General features: G+C 38.0%; 1 protein-coding gene across 4 annotated transcripts in view; it reads right to left on the minus strand.

Moving 5' to 3' along the window:
* The window catches only part of GPHN (gephyrin), a 274169-nt gene that overhangs the window by 162466 nt on the left and 94592 nt on the right, over positions 1-17111 (minus strand). For all 4 annotated transcript variants that reach the window (XM_030452043.1, XM_030452042.1, XM_030452041.1 and 1 more), the window contains exon 3: positions 4941-4998. In XM_030452043.1, coding sequence (XP_030307903.1) covers positions 4941-4998 — 58 coding nt within the window. The remainder of the gene's footprint in view (positions 1-4940; positions 4999-17111) is intronic.

Consider the following 17111-nt stretch of genomic DNA (forward strand, 5'->3'; position numbering starts at 1 on the left):
TTCTGGGTTTATGCAATGCATTGTTGAATCTATAGAAGTTGCAGGAGATATTGAAATGCCCTATGGCCCCCTATCAAGATAGGAGGCCAGTTTTGTGGAGTCTGAATATTTTGAACTATAATTCTGTCCTTATTGACTATCCACCACAGTTATTACTAAATGACTCTCTTTCATTTGTGTTTCTTTGGTATAAAACTGATGTTGACAAATGGCTATTTATATTTTCCACAGATTGATGAGCATGAAAATGCTTTGAAGGATTTTGCTTCAGAGTTTCCTGGCTGAACACAAGAGATGGCATGAGTATCAGCAGCAGACAGAACAAACCTGGTGGCCTCTGAGTAAGTTTGAATAGACTGGTTCTGTTTGTAACCATTCCAGACATGCATGTTTTTGATGGCAGAGTCCAGCTTTGCCCTAAAGTGCAGCTTACCAATACTGAAATCAGATTACTTTGTTCGTAAGATATTCCTAAACATGATTTGTGGAAAAGTCAAAATCTCACTAATTCCTAAGTCACCTACAGTAACTGATCTCTAAAATGTTACTATTCTCTGCTTCCCTTCTGGCTACCTCCTTCTCTCTCATTCAGTTTATAGTTTTCTACTCTTAGATCTGCATTACTGGAGTTTGTTGCTTCAACAACTGAAGACAATCTGAGACGAATGTATTTTATCTGTTCATAAGAAGGATTTTCATATTTTAAATTATTAAGTGAACACATCTTCTAAAGAAAAAAAAAAGCCATCCTATAATTATTCAAAGGAAAAGGTCTGTAGTCTTAAATGTAGCCTTTAATAATTTATACATATGGGCTTTCATTTAAAAAGCAACTCTAGAAGAATTACAGGTATTCCTTTAAGAACATAAGGTATGTCTCTGGTGAAAGGGTGGATAATGAAACTAAAAACTAAAAAGCAGCGAAGATAATAATTTAATCTTGTTCTCTACAGTGGGTTATCTGTCTCATATCACAACTATTAAAGGAAAGAAATAGAATGGTCATGTCTTTCTTGTGGCTATTGTTTTTATTAATTGAAAACCTGCTGCCAAAATAATTTCTATTTTGAGATGATGAGAAACATGCATATGCCTATACGAAAAACACATGGGAAAGCACTTAAAAAACCCTGAAGAATTACATTCCTTTCTGCTGTTGAATTATGAATTCTAGCAAACAAAATATTTTCTAGAAATATGTTAAGCACTGGTCTCATTCACTAAGTCTCACGCTAGAATAATAATCCTTCACAACATCATCTATTTTGTTTTTAAGGACAGAATGCTGTGTTGAAAGAGCATCTCTAATAGTATTACAAAACATAAGATGCCACAGTTGATGTATAGATCTACCTACAGGCACATTACACAAACTTTCCTTCACTGGTAGCAGTCATAAATTGCTCTTTATTCCTGAGACAAACTTCACATTGTAAGCAAAGCTATTTTTGGCCATGAATGTAATTAACTAGAAATAGAGAAATGTTGAGTTCTGCTGCTATAATTTTCCTCTCAAATGCACTTGTTTTAATTTCCCACCAGAAGGTGTTCTTCAAAAACCAGTGTTGTCTGATATGTTCATCAGTCCCTATATACATGAAATTATTTGGCTTGAGAGACCTCTTCTCTAGGCACAATATGTTACCCCAGTGGATGATGAACAGTGCTGAAATCTGCCAATGCATTTTTGCAAGTTTAAAAAGTTCTTGCTTATAGGATCAATAATTCTGAGAAGTCTAGAAGAAATTGAGACAGTGACAGTGACACTTCCTCAGAAGTGCTGTAATTCCTGTATTTACTGTCTCTATCGGTTCCTGCAGTATTCCTGTACAGAAAATGAAGTGCCACTGGTTTAACTGGTGTAGGGAAATAGCAGACATGCAGATGACAGTTGTGTCATTTAGGTATTCGCTTAGGTTTTCCTCCTCTGAAAGCTTCTCTTACTGACACATTGGTCCTGAAGATCCCGTGACAGACATTTCTAATTCCTAGAGAAGTTTTCAAGGGAGAAACCTGTGAGGGTATCTTCATATGGTCACCTGTGGAATGGTCATGCTTTGGCAACCTCAGCACCTATGACAAAAATCTAGGGAATGCAAGTTCCATCACACTCCATTTCAGACTGATATAGATGCTGAGGAACTGTAGTGGTAACTGGTTCCAGACAACGCTTCCTAACCTTGGAAAGGTGCATAAAGGCAACTAGGGCACATGCTATCACTTCTGACATAAATACTCTGAATTCATCTCCCTCCAAGCACCCTGAAGACTACTTAATTTTGGTAAGTGGGATCCAGCACTTTGATTATACCCAAAACTGACAATATATACTCATTCAAAGAAATAGACACACATATGAACAGGGAATATTCTAGATATATAAGCCATATATGAATTCACAGTGCATATATACATGTAGTAAAATCACACTCACACAGCAAGGATAACTATGCTCTAAACAGTCCAAAATGGAAACATTATAAGCACATGTTAAAATTTGCCAAGTACTGCAATGTGGACAAATAAATTCTCTTATATATGTAATACACCATTTATTATTTAAATTACTAATACATTTAGAAATATGCACTGCATTTATCTTCTAAAGATACTTTGTGACTGGCAGTATATTAAGGCTTACAGATTTTTTCCTCTTCCATAATTTCAGAGATATGGTCTCTGCCTGCAACTGTGTTCAATATATCTAAGATGTAATTACATGAACTAACAAAATCAATACATCTGTTTTCCTCATAAATTATTTTGAGAGGGAAAGGAGGTTAATCTACCACCTTTTCTAGAATATATACTGTCAAAAAGAATTCTTTTTTTTTGTCATAGTAATTATTGCTCTCTGCCTGATAAAGTACCATTCTTTGCCATTTAAGCAAGCAGTTTACTTTGTGAGAGCTATCAGAACACATGAATATTCCAAGTCCTGTGAATATAATTCAGCAACCTCTCAAGTTAAATAAAATATTAAAAATGGAGCTATTCTTCTTGCATGTTTCACTTAATTAAACCCCTTAATATTTCATGTTTAAATAAAGGCAGGCATAGTTGTGAGGCAAATTAACTCTGAACTATTGTGCATGGAAGACGATTCTGCCCTCTCTAGTAGTAACATTCCAATAATATAATTTGTTTTCCCTTTCATATCTTCCTCTCTCCTTTTTCTACTCCAATCTGCTTGGAGAACCTTTCAGAAGTTAAGACTTCCCCTGTATTTACAGCAAGAATACTCAGTCTCCCTGTTTGCCACCAGCTACTCAAAATGCATATATACAAAAGAATACTTTTCCATATCCACTTGTCCACTATACCCACTGCTCGTGTACCTTAGCATCTTCCAATAATGCTTTATTTCATATGAATAACACCTATTGGATTACAGCTTGAGAAGTTCAATAATTCACAGGGCATTCAAGATGTTGGCTGACTTCAGTCACAACCTAAAAAGCCCATTCCCTGAGCAAGGCATCTACCAGAAACAAGTAAAATGATTTTTCCCAAACACTTTAAATAGCTCTGACTTTAGCCAACACAATGCTCCTTCCACACCTGGATGATGGCACAACTGAAACCACTGAGTAACCCATACTTTGCTGTTCCCTGGCATCCCAAGCGTTTAAACACCAGTTGAGTAACAGAATTAAAAAATGAGAATAGGCATCCTTATCAGGTGGGGGGAGGAATGGATCACATTCCTGTGTCTACTGATCTTGTGTCTAATTCAGTAAGTTCCTAAAAATAAAATTATTTCTTCTTTCCCAGAATTCCATTTTCCTTTGTTCACCAGCAAAGTCTGCACAATGAAACCAGAAATACCTGCTTCCTTTTCTCAGTCTTCACCATTAGCAAAATCTCAATGGGTTTGGATTTCTTATAATCAAGGAGAAAGATTATGGTTTAGAGGTTCTGTCATTTTTGTTGTTATAGTTTTGTTGCAATTCTCTGAACATCATGAAAATATTACATAACACTAATAAGTTCTGAAAACCTCCTTTATTTTATTTTTTTTCAATATCAAAATCTAAAGACTGGTTATAGCTGAAGAAAGCACAGTCCTCTTAGCAATTCAGGGTAGAGGAGTCTGAATTTCATTTTCATGATGACAGAGTGATAACTATGACTGATGCATATAGGCAGTCACTGCATTTGTTTACAAGGTGCTGGGTGCTGAGGAGGAACATCACTTCCCTCTTCTGTATTTAAACTGCTCTTGACTCCCTTTGCACAGCTGAAGATGAGCAGACGAGACAGCCCAATGGGTGAAGTCATCACAGGGAGCACGCACTATGTCACACTGATTGACTACCAACCAAACACAGAAACAGCTTCACAATCTATGCTATGAGATCTAAGCCAAATTCCCACCTAATATCCACTTTTTACTCCACTGAAGAACAAAACTGACACAAATTGCTTAAGTACTTTCCATAAGTGGACTCTGCTAAAGTGAGCTTTGTTATAAACCTCTGTATTTATTGTTGCCACTCATCCAAATCAAAGAGCTTTAATAATTTTGAGTACCAATGACTTCATAATATCCCTTTCTTAAAACAGATAATATTGAAAAAAATGGATGTGCTTTTCATCTCAGAAGTAAAAGCATACTCCTTTTTTTGTTTTGTTCTAAAATGAAAATATAACTCTAAGTTCCCTGTAGTCCTGCATCTGCCTCCAGGTAGCAAAACAGAAATGTGTTAAATTACACAAGTTTTTTGCATCAAACTCTACTAAAGACAGTGCAAGCAAACTATAGTTGCAAAAATAACACAAAATCTATTTTGGGCACCTCAATGTGGGTCTAAATTTTATTTTAGACACCTCCTCCCCATGATACACTTCAAAGCAAGAATTAACATGGCTTGTTAATGTAACGTTTTTGTAATTCTCCAAGCAAAGAAATTCAGTATTGAAAGGCAGTAATACTGTACCTTGATTTCATCTATTTCGTCTGGCACTATCTTGTATGCAGATATAGTCCCACCCAACCTGAAATAATAATAAGAAAAATATCCTCTGAAATCAGAAGAAAAATAGTCTCAAAATAAGCAACACAAAGCACAGCATGTTAATGGTTTCATGACTTGTTCCAAAACACTAACATCCTCCTACCAGTTTAGAGGTAGAAGCCCCAAAATAGCTAAAATAAGCCCCAAAACCTTTACTTTCTTTATACAAAATAAAATCTTCAAGTGATTATCATAAACATTAGAAATAAGGTGTCTTTTACTATCCTGAAAGGTAAGAATTACATCAACCAAGCACAATTACTACCACCAGGATCTTTTTTATATTAATGGTCATTAGTCATCACATTCAATGATTTCTTGTTTGTTGTTTGAGTGGTATAGATGAGTTTCAATATTTGGAGCCTGACATGCTTTGTGCTCACTATTTCACTAAGCTGCTATGCAGTCTTAAATGCATCCAAATACAACGGAAATTTTTGAATTAGATTTGTACAGACATCACAAACTATACAAACTCCATGGCCTCCATGTTTGAAAAGTCTCTGGAGTTCATGATTGGTAATAAAAAGCAGTGACGTGCCAGTTGGCACTGCTGGAGAAAAATATGATGTTCCACATCAAACTTACTCAACTTGCTTGTCTACACCATGCAAAAGTTTATGGTAAATTATAGTTCACATACTGAAGGTTCATGAAATACATGTACTGTAAATGGTGGCAAATATTACATTTTTCCTAGAGACATGAAGACGTGACTTCTTCTATTTCTCAAAGCATTATCATTGATAGTGACAATTCAGACCTAAAAATACAACTGCACTAACGACCTACCTGCTGGCTCTGCACAGAAACACTAGTCATTTCATGGGTCCTACAGGAATGGAAACCATATAAGAAACTACTTATTGTAAAGCAGTAGACAGCCATCCAATGTGCATTTGTCTTATCTCCCTATAACTGGAATTCTTCCTCCCAGGTGTGAGCATTTCTACAGAGATGTATTTCCTTATATTCCATCTCAAAGTTACCATACAAGTTGTTTACTCAACATAAAAGGGGAAGAAGAGAGTTAAGACAGAATCAACAGAATCACTTCCCTGGACCTGCTGGCCACACTGTTCCTGATACAGGTCAGGATGCCATTGGCCTTCTTGGCTACCTGGGCACACTGCTGGCTCATGTTCAGCTTCCTGTCAATCCAGACTCCCAGGTCCCTTTCTGTCTGTCTGTTCTCAGCCACTCTGTGCCCAGCCTGGAGCTCCCCATGGGGTTGTTGTAGCCAAAGTGCAGGACCCGGCACTTGGCCTTGTTGAACCTCATCCTGTTGGAATCATCCCAACTCTCCAGTCTGTCCAGGTCCCTCTGCAGAGCCCTCCTGCCTTCCAGCTGATCCACATTCCCCCCAACTTAGTGTTGTCTGTTAATTTGCTAATTGTGGACTTAATCCCCTCATCCAAATCCTCAATGAAGATATTAAACAGAACTGGGCCCAGCAATGATCCCTGGCGGACACCACTAGTGACCGGCCGCCATTTTGATGCAGCCCCGTTCAGCACCACTCCCCGGGCCCGGCCCTCCAGCCAGTTCCTAACCCAGCACAGGGTGCCCCTGTCCAAGCTGTGGGCTGACAGCTTTTTCAGGAGAATGCTGTGGGAGACGGTGTCAAAGGCTTTGCTGAAGTCCAGGCAGACTCCATCCACAGCCTTCCCCTCATCCACCAGTTGGGTCACCCGATCATAAAAGGAGATCAGGTTGGTCAGACAGGACCTGCCCTTCCTAACCCCGTGCTGGCTGGGTCAGCTCCCTCATCACCCTGGGGTGGATCCCATCTGTCCTATAAGACTTGTGAGAATCCAAGTGGCTCAGCAGGTTGCAAACTGTTCCCTCCAAGATTACAGGGATACTGCTCAGCTTCTTGTTTCTCTCTACAAGCCCCAGAAGCAGCTGTCCTCAGAAGAACCTGTCTTACTGTTGAAAACTGAGGTAAAGAAAGTGTTAAATACCTCAGCCTTTTCCTCATCTTTGGTAACTATGTTTCCCCCTTCTGCCCAACAAAGAATGGAGGTTTTCTCTCCCCCTCCCTTTGCTATTGATGCATCTATAGAAAGACTTTTTGTTATCCTTAATGGAAGTGGCAAGACTGAGTTCAAATCATGCCTTCGTCTCTCCAATTTTCTTTCTACATGACCTAACTATACTCCTAAACTCTCCCTGAATAGCCAGCCCTTTTTTCCATAGTCGATAAGCTCTCTTTTTAACCCAGATTTCCTTCAATATCTCCCTGTTCAGCCAGGTTGGTCGTCTTCTGGTTTGCCTTTCGGCACAAAGGGACAGTCTGCTCCTGTGCAGTCAGGACTTGCTCCTTGCAGTACTCCCATCCCTCCTGGACCCCCTTGTTATCAAGGGCTGTTTCCCAGGGTACACTCTGAATCAGTCTTCTGAAAAGGCCAAAATCTACCCTCTGAAAGCGCAGCACAGCGGTTTTATTGTTGTCCCTTCTTGAATCCCCGAATATTGAAAACTCTATTATTAGTCCTACTGCTATCAGAATTAGGTCTGTAATAAAACTTATTTTTTTTTTAATTCTTCCTGATCCACTCTGGTCCACACTCCAGAGTACCCAAAAAGTAATTTCACTGACTCTCTAGCAGAAGGGAGGGCTGAGCTTCTGCTGCCAGCATCTCCAGCAGCAGGGAACCCCACCTGGCACATTTCTTTGTTGGCCACCCTCAATACAACTACTAAGCATTTTCTTGGAATATATCAGAAAAAAAAAAATCTAGCATAAATCAAAGTAATTGACTCAGTAAACTCATCCAGTTTACTTTAAATATGAATTAGCATTTTCTGCAAATACTTCTGCAAAGTTTTGTGTCAAGAGTTTAACATTCTGAATCTGCCAAGTTGCAGCTCAAATGGTGCCACATTTCAAACGTAAAATAAATTACTACAATTCCACGTTTTCAAAAGAGGAAGACATATTAAAAATTGTGTTTCTGTTGAAATAAACCATCTCTTGCCTATAGTGAGAGTTCACCATTATCTATTCTAATAATTTTCAGTCCTTCACTGACATCTTAAGCTTGTAAATCCAGACTACATACATAAATAATAACAAATTTGAAACTGAAAGAGAACCAGAAACACATAAAAATACAATTCTGTAAATGCCTCAGAGATGAAATAAAAGTTTTTAAGGAAGGCTATACTGTCATTTCAGAACATCAGATTTCACTCAGTCTCATAGCTCCTGGAAGAGATTCACCACAGTAGATTGACAGTTAACTATGGTACTATAGAGGGCATAATAGAGACTTCTGCCTCTGTCTATAAAGTTTTGTTGTGAGTTTCACAAGTTTAAAAGCATCACACACATTGGGAAGATCAAGTTAACACAGCCTGACCTCCTACTGGTCAGAATATGATGTATATGAGGAACAGAATTTTTGGTTTTACCATAAATAATGTATCTGAGAGAAAAAAGGTTTTAAGCTGCCTGTCTGGCAGCCTGTCAGTAGTGAACAACAATACATGTAAAATTTAAAATGGTTCTACTTTTTTCCTGGCCAAATGTGTTTATTAGCTTAGATGTCATGTACAAAATATGATGCTACATAATTCACTCGCTAGATGTACTTAAGGGGCATAATCTTCACTCAAAAATCATAAATCTCTGTTCATTCCAACCTCATGGTAAATACTCTGAAAAGAAATTTGAAAACACTTAGTCTGATGTTACCAAACTGCTATTACAAATCTCCCATGGTCAGACAGGTCTACAGGGACTACATCTCTCACACACACAAGTTACTGAGAAAAAACCCCAAGCATCATGATGAATGGAAAACAAGAACAGCACAATCCAAGCAAAGAGAATATCAATGCATTAATTGGTATGTCCAATTTAAGGAAAACTTTGCATTGCTAGCATTTGTCTGAATTGCATTTAATGTCACCATCAATTGTGACCTGTCTGGAAGTTTGCTTGTTTTTTTGCAAAAACAGGACTTGAAAATTACATACAGAGTATTGCAGCTACAAGATTATACATTCTGTCTTTGACAGAAGACTTGCACATGGTGTATATTTTTTCATTTTATTGGGAGACACCTCTCTCAGCTGGTTGCACACAACTTCTTTGATCACAGTGCTTCACAAAGTAATTACACTGCAATCAGAAAAGCTAAGGACCAGCTAGCATGAGTACCTTGTTGTGGGCTTTGTACACTAGAATATAATGCAGGAATGGACATGTTAATAGGGTCAGAATTCAGTTCACCATGGACAAAATATTTTGTGAAGATTCACTCGTAATCTTTCACAATTTTAGTTTTATTACAGATTTCCTTATATTTTTCTCAGTTAAACAACACAACACCCAACATACTACAATATAAACGGCATTTTATCTCAGAATAAATACACAATAAACCAAGAGCAAAGGTAAATATATAGCCAGCTACTTCCAGTAAGCTGAAAAGACAATCAGAAACTTCATTTATAGAGACATAATGTTGTCTTCCAAACTGCAGTATTTTCACACTATTGCAAGCCACATTATTTAATAGTGAAATGATTAGTTAGCTTTATTTTTTCACATGTGCATATATAACAAATACTAAATGCCCTAAAAATCTAAAATGTCCTACACTTTATATTCAGATTTCATTTGGCTTCCATCTGATCAGGGTGGTTGCCATCCTGATCAAAAATCCTTTTGCAGAAATGAAACGAAATTATTCCTAGATGCAGAAATCAGATCTGACACAACAAAAGCAAAGAACCACACCTTACATCCAGCTAAAATGGTGAAGGTTTTTGAGGGAAGAATCAGAGAAGGCAGGATCGAAATTCCATTAAAATAATTAGGAAATAATAGATCTTGTATAACTAAAGGAGTTTTTGAAAGAATAGAAACTTTTTGGCTTTTTTAGGAAAAATATCTTAGGAAAATTACATCTCAGGTTGATGTAATATAGACCAGCTTTGCAGAAACTCCACAAAAAGTATCCAGGAGGATGCTGAAAGCAAGGTTTCTACGGAACATAAGAAATTAGCAAAATACAGGAAATAAACTGAAATGAGCCCAATACAGTTGCATTGGAACAGAATGAACCTTTACTATTTCATAAATTAAAGGAGAATATTTCTGAAGAGTAAAAACTCGAACTTCATCCAAGCTGAGGAAAGTTAAAAACCAGAGGGAATTACGCTCAAATGAAGGCAAGGTACAATGAACCACAGCCCAAATGGGAAGAGAACTTGAGAAGACAAACCTTAGAAGAAAAATTAATTGCACCTGTGTTAATGATAAACTATGCATTATTTTAATAAGCTATCCTTTTATGACCTTTTTGTCTTATGTTTCAATACTCTAAAACAAACACTGAATTTCTCATTTTTGTAACATTTATTCTAGATAAAAGGTTGACATTCTCCTAGTATTATTTTCCATATAGCTGCAAGTAGGACTTCTGCCCCTTTTTTGTCTGTGCCCCTGTATATGTGCCAATGGACTCAGTGGATTATTACTGCCTAGCTACATCATGTACAAGACACTTGTGCACTTCAAGTGAATCAACTGGTTGGCTCTTACAGGAGTTCTGAACAAAGATATGAAAATGGTCTTTACATACAGTTCCACATTCAGTGCCATAAGAAGCTAAGCTATTGATTCATCTGTTATCTTAATACATGAGTCATACCAAACGCAGTGAAGCCAATTTTCTAAAAACAGTTTGTAGCCAGCTTGGCTGCTGTCATCTCCCAAAGTTCTCCAATGCCACTGTAATTAACATTCATCTTTTTTCAGACAGATCACTCTGTCTAAATCATATCAAGTTGTCACTAAATGTCCCAGTGAAACTCTGCTTCATCTTCAAAAGAAAGCAAAATTCCAGAACCTCTGCTCAATTTTTGTTTTCCAGATTGACCTCAGAAATGTATTTGTTATCTACCATCAGGACGGTACCTTCCAACTGATTCCTGAACCAAGGAGAATATTCCAGAGAGACCACGCTTGTGAGCAGATCAAATGAGTGGAAGCCAGCCTGGCTATTTCTACTTCAAAGGTCATGTTCATTTTATCACAGGCTCCTGAATACATTTTACAATCCTACTACTGCCAGAGCAAAATTACCAAGACATTATTTTTAGCCTACACAAGTCTAGCTTGATATTGACCCATGAGACATGAGCAAATCATGTTGCCTTGGATCCTCACATGTAGCTAAAACTTCACAAAATATTCAACTGAAAGAGGCAGCAAAATTGCAATTCAAAGTACCTTTGTTCTCCACTACCTGTAAAAGCAGACCCAAAGCTGCTTTAATTGGCACTAGTTTCTACTGACCTTTGAGAAACTTCTGAAGCACCCTGAAGGGAGGTAGTAAAGCATCTGTGCTATTTCGGGCTCCCTTCCTACCCAACAGAAGACTGGCAGCTTCAGCAGGCTGGGGTGCAGCTCCTGGCACTGGCTGCACGCCAGCAACCAACAGTGCAAAACAGCTTGCAAAGTGTTTGTGAAAGCAGTTGTACTTTAAGGTGTGGAATTATGTGATGAAGATCCAGCCCATGTTTTTTGTTTTGTTCCTTTCTTTTTTTTCCTAACCGAGATAATTTTTAGATTGGTGAAAACCTACTCCTTCTCCAGCCCCAATCATAGGGTGACTTCAGCATGCTGTACTGAAAGACCTCACAGAAATAAAACTACTGCAGGCACCCTTTGTCAGGTCATGCCCCTGATGAATCCCTGCTCTGGGATTAAAAAAAAATAAATCACAAGATTCTCCCTTTGCCTCACCATATCCCAAATACTGGAGACACAAAAAACGAAGAAAAGGTGGGTGAAGAAAGAAAACTAAGCCAATGTACTAAATTTTTTATGTCCTAAATCACTGTTCCAAGGGAAACAGAAGTGTAAGGACAGAGTTTTCACTGCATTCTGTTTTTTTCTAAACATAAAAAAAAAAATAAATACAGAAACATTATTTTTAACAAGGAAAAATATCTTTGTTCACTTCAAAACATATTTTTTTAAAACTCATTTTTATGTTATTATGGAAAGAAAAAGCAAGAAAAATGAAGAGCCCAAGTTTTCAGGCACCTTCAGTAGGAACATACTGGTACCTCAACCAGTTTGGAAAGAAGACAACAAGGATTTTTCTTATCAACATATGTCAGAAACTAGAGAAGAGGTCATACATATAACACTTAGCAATTATATGACCAGAACCCATTCCCTCCCTTTAGAAGAATTATATATTTATTTATTTGGGGAAAAGAGACTGTCATGACACAAAGTATACACACTTCAAAGACACCTCTATATAGTTCTGAAAACCCACATCAGTTCAGGGCATAGTGTAATTTCCAAGGGATTTCTTTGGTTTAATTTAGCACATGGGGCACACCTATATGTGACAGCTGGAGGCACTACTGCTGCCAGCCAAAAGACTGCAGACTGCCTCCTCTTGAAAATGTTTATCAGTTTATAGGCCTAATAAAGATCCAGAGCAAGAAAGGTAATAACCCCAAGAAATTTTGGGCTTCAGCATTTAACCGTGTCAAGCAATATATGATGGAGAACACTACACCACGTATTTCATGGATTCTAATAACCTAGTTCCACTAGATTGTAACAAGAGAGAGGGACCACATCTGAAATGGGCTGAGAATAAAATTCCAAAAACTGATTTTGCACTCAGAATTTTCATTAGCTGTTCAAAATTTTATTTCTGATTAAAACTGCCTTAAAGTCTTCCCAAACGCCAGCAGAATCTGAAAACAATCTTGTCGTGTGGACCAACAGCAGAAAACCCACTTGTGTGCAGGATGCATGTGTGCTTATAGAGCAGAGGAATGATTGTATCATGCTCCACCTGATTGGTGATCTAACTATGGAAATCATACATTAAATCAAACAGACAGAAATGTCAGCTAGATTTAAATAAAAACGTGTTCACTGACTTTGAAAGTTCCCACGGGGGCATCAGATGCTTGACCAGCCAGCTCATTAAACAACATGAGCAAGATTTGAAATTTCCTGAGAGAAAAAATATGCAGAAGCAGACAAAAGTCATTATAAGGAAACCAGTCCATTTCTCACATTTAGGCAAAGAAATACATTTGTTATCCACGCTGGGATTTAGTTGGTAGACTGAAGACTTTAAAACACTGCACGGAGTATTTCAAGTAAGGGCAAGACAATAATACATGCTGATTTTACTTTGTCCTATAGAAGATATCATCATAGGGCAAAGTATGTATTTGCATTTTTTACAGAAAGAGAGATACAGAGCATTTGCATATATATTGCTAGCAATTGCCTGTCACAAAATCCTCACCTATCTCTGCTGAAAGCAAATTTTTGGGAGCCCACGAGTGACCTTTTGCCTATATTTGAAGGCACTGCAAATTAAAGGACTTGGGCAATATGACAAGGTTTGCAATGATCTGTCTGGAAATGAAAGATGCCACTAGTAAATTAATAAAACATCTTGTTCCTATATCCTCCTATTAATGCTGCTTTTGCTGACACTACTACCATTTCACAGTTAAGCTCCACTTGCTTCTACCTAAATACAAAAGAAAGACCATCTGAATCAAATGTTAAGTAAAAGAAGATCCCTTCTAAGAGAGTAAATTGACCAGTAACTACTAGAAAGTGTAAATTTCTCTTATAAATTAACATGTCATCTCCCCCACAGACTTAATTATACAGTAAAAAAAATTAATTTAAAAATATAGCCTTCCACTATGAACCCTTCTGTTTTTTGCTGAACCCATGCTTCTTGCATTCCACTACAATAGCATCATTTTCTTCCCAGTAACTTTCATTTATAGTTTCCCTAGCATTTCTTAGATGTTCAAGCACACACACATACTTGATAAACGCTTCTGAAGCAAGCCAAGACACACAAAGCTCACGTGCATGCTTATGCCAAAGTTAAAACAATATTAAAGGTTTACTTTAAAAATAGTGGAAGTTTGTCTGAATCACAGAATGTTTAGGTTTGAAGAGACCTATAAGATCATCCAGTCCAACCTTTGACTAATACCATAATCAACTACTAAAACATGTCCTTAAGGACAAGGTCCAAATGCCTTTTAAATGCCTCCAGGAATGGTGGAGGCAGGGCACTATCCTGGGCAGGACATTCCAATGCCTGATGACCCTCTCAGTGAAAAAATGTTTCCTAACATCCATCCTAAACCTCCCCTGGCACGGCTTCCATCCATTCCCTCTGCCCCTATCACAGTTTGCTAAGGAGCAGAGGCTTTGTCCCTCCTTGCTCCAACCTCCCTTGAGGCAGCTGCTGAGAGCTCTAAGGTCTCCTCTCAGCCTCCTCTTCTCCAGACTGAACACCCCCAGCTCCTTCAGCTGCTCCTCACAGGACTTGTGCTCCAGGACCTTCAGGAGCTTTGCTGCCCTTCTCTGGACACTCTCCAGCACCCCTGTGTCCTCCTATAGTGAGTGCCCAGAACTGAACACAGGACTCAGGATGCAGCCTCACCAGAGCTGAGTACAGAGGGATGATCACCTCCCTATTCCTGCTGGCCACAGTGTTCCTAATACAAGCCAGGATGCCACTGGCCTTCATGGCCACCTGCACACACTGCTGACTCATATTAAGTCAACAAATACCCCCAGGTCCCTTTCCAACTTGCAGCTCTCTAACCACACTTACCCAAGTCTGTAGCTCACCATGGGGTTGTTATGACCCAGGTACAAAACCTGGCATTTGGCCCTGTTAAACCTCATGCAATTATGCTTGGCCCATTGGTCCAACCTGTCTAAATCCTACTGTCAGGTTTCCCTACTCTCCAGCATATCGACACAGTCACCTAGTTTGGTGTCATCTGTAAATTTACAGAGAATACACTCAATCCCCTCACCTAAATCATTAATGAAGAGATTAAAGAGAAGATGCCCCAGTACTGAACCCTGGGGGACACCACTCATGACCAGTCGCCAGCCAGATTTAGTTCCATTCACGACTACTCTTTCAAACAATTTTTTATCCAATGCAGGGTAGATTTATCCAAGCCAAGTGCTATAAGTTTCTGAAGAAGAATGCTGTGAGAGATGTAAAAAAAGAAAATGGAACAATGGAAAGACGGGGATCTCTGATGTTGGAGAATAAGCTGGACTGAAATGCAGACCACAGGTTGAAAAGAACAACCAAAGCTGATCAGTTGATCTTTGATAAGGCAAAAAGGCATCCAGGACACCTCTTCATTTTGACTCAGACTCAAAAAGGACAAAATGTGGAGATGATCATTCCAGAGTCTAGAGCAAATTGGTTCCCTGCAATTTGAATCACTCAGCTTATGAAAGACTCAGAACTTGTAAAACACTTGTTTAAAAAAAATAATAATCCTACAATTCTGAAACTAGAAGAATGATAGAGGAGTATTAGAAAGTAGCATCGAGAAGGGCTACCACACCAGTTCACACAATACTTTGCCTTCTCAAAGGTCTAATGTCTTATTTCTCTCCACCACATTCCAAAGAAATGTAAAGTACAAATATAATCCAGTAAAGGATTCACAGCACTCTTGTTATGTCTGGATTTCTCTTGACACTTAAACTCAGAGGCAGAATTTTTTGCTGTGTTTCTTTTTCTTAATACATTAGCGTTTATATATAATATAGATAGATTTATTGACCGAAATGAGAGAACTAAACTATGTTTAAAATACTGACCTGACACAGCTGTGGGGTTTTAGCATATGCCATGTGCTGGAGAATATGAAAGGAAAAATACATAAATCTGTTCAGCCACAGAATGCACTTATACAAATAAAACAATTCCATATTTGACCCACCCCTCTTCGTACCTAAGAGGAGCTCTCTATAGACAAATTACATTACAGACAACGCCAAAAGCAAGGTTTTATTGCATGTCTTACATAGTTATTTCTATCCCAGAAAATGTATAGTTATTTTTGAAGTCATCATCATTACTTTAAAGCTGCTTGTAAAATACTTCTGCAAGGTTCAAACTCAAGTTATTGAAAAACAGGTTTTCAGTTTCAGTCTTACTTTTGTTTTCTGTAGTTGTATTCCTTTTTTTTTTTTTTCTTTTAATCTGATCATTTAAATGTCATCAAAATGTCTCTAGATGAATTTTAAAACTACTGATTGTTTGTCTCTGCTATTTATGTCAACTCATTACGACCTGACTAAATATTCAGGAAAAATGTAGGCAGGGGACATGTGGATCTTAGAAAACTTAAAAGCTCTTTGATTAAATGTGGATTGGTCAATTTTCTCACAAAAAGAGACCAGAGGGATGGAACAGCTCTCCTATGAAGAAACCTTGAGAGTGTTGGGGTTGTTCACCCTGCAGAACCTCACCCTGCAGGGGAGACCTTATTGTGGCCTTTCAACACTTAAAGGGGGCCTATCACAAAGAGTACCAATACATATTTTTTAGTGATGTGATATTAACTTTTATATCAACTTAAGGAGCACAAAGTTATTGTATGCATGAAGAATAGTTCAAACAAAAAACAAGCAAACAAAATGTCCCTTGAAGCCAGAATGCATATCCTTAGATGACAATATGGTTTTCAAATACTTTTATTTAGCTTCAGTTTCTGAATAAACAATATTATTTTAACTGAAAAACAATTCTGAACTATGATAGATTTTAGAATTATGAGCACATGGCCATGCTCTTCTCTTCATTTACAAGCATGATCAGCCCACGTTGTGCAGTTCCAATTTTTTCTTGAAACCATGTGAAGTCATTTAAGTCTTGAAAGCCTCCAAGGACAGTGATTCCAAAAGGCCAAACTGTTCCATTGTTTTACCTCTTTCATGGTAAACGAGAACACAAAATTCCTCATATTTAGTTAGAGATGCCCATATGCCAGCTTGTGCCTAGAGCCAGCCACTCACCTCATTACTGAACCAATGGTAAGAATTTCCTTGAGCCTTTTCTTCCCTAGGCTGGGAGAACTTCACCACTTAACCAAAAGAACACTCCCAGCTCCTTTTCTGCAGACCTGCTTCCTAGCCAGTTGGCTGTCCTCTCTTTTTACAGGTTATTTCATCCCAGACACAAGACACTGCATTTGCTTCAGTTATGTTCATGGTGCCCTTTACTTCTAGGATATATATAT

Source organism: Calypte anna, chromosome 5A (genome assembly GCF_003957555.1).
Source record: "Calypte anna isolate BGI_N300 chromosome 5A, bCalAnn1_v1.p, whole genome shotgun sequence".
NCBI classification, from domain to species: Eukaryota; Metazoa; Chordata; class Aves; order Apodiformes; family Trochilidae; genus Calypte; species Calypte anna.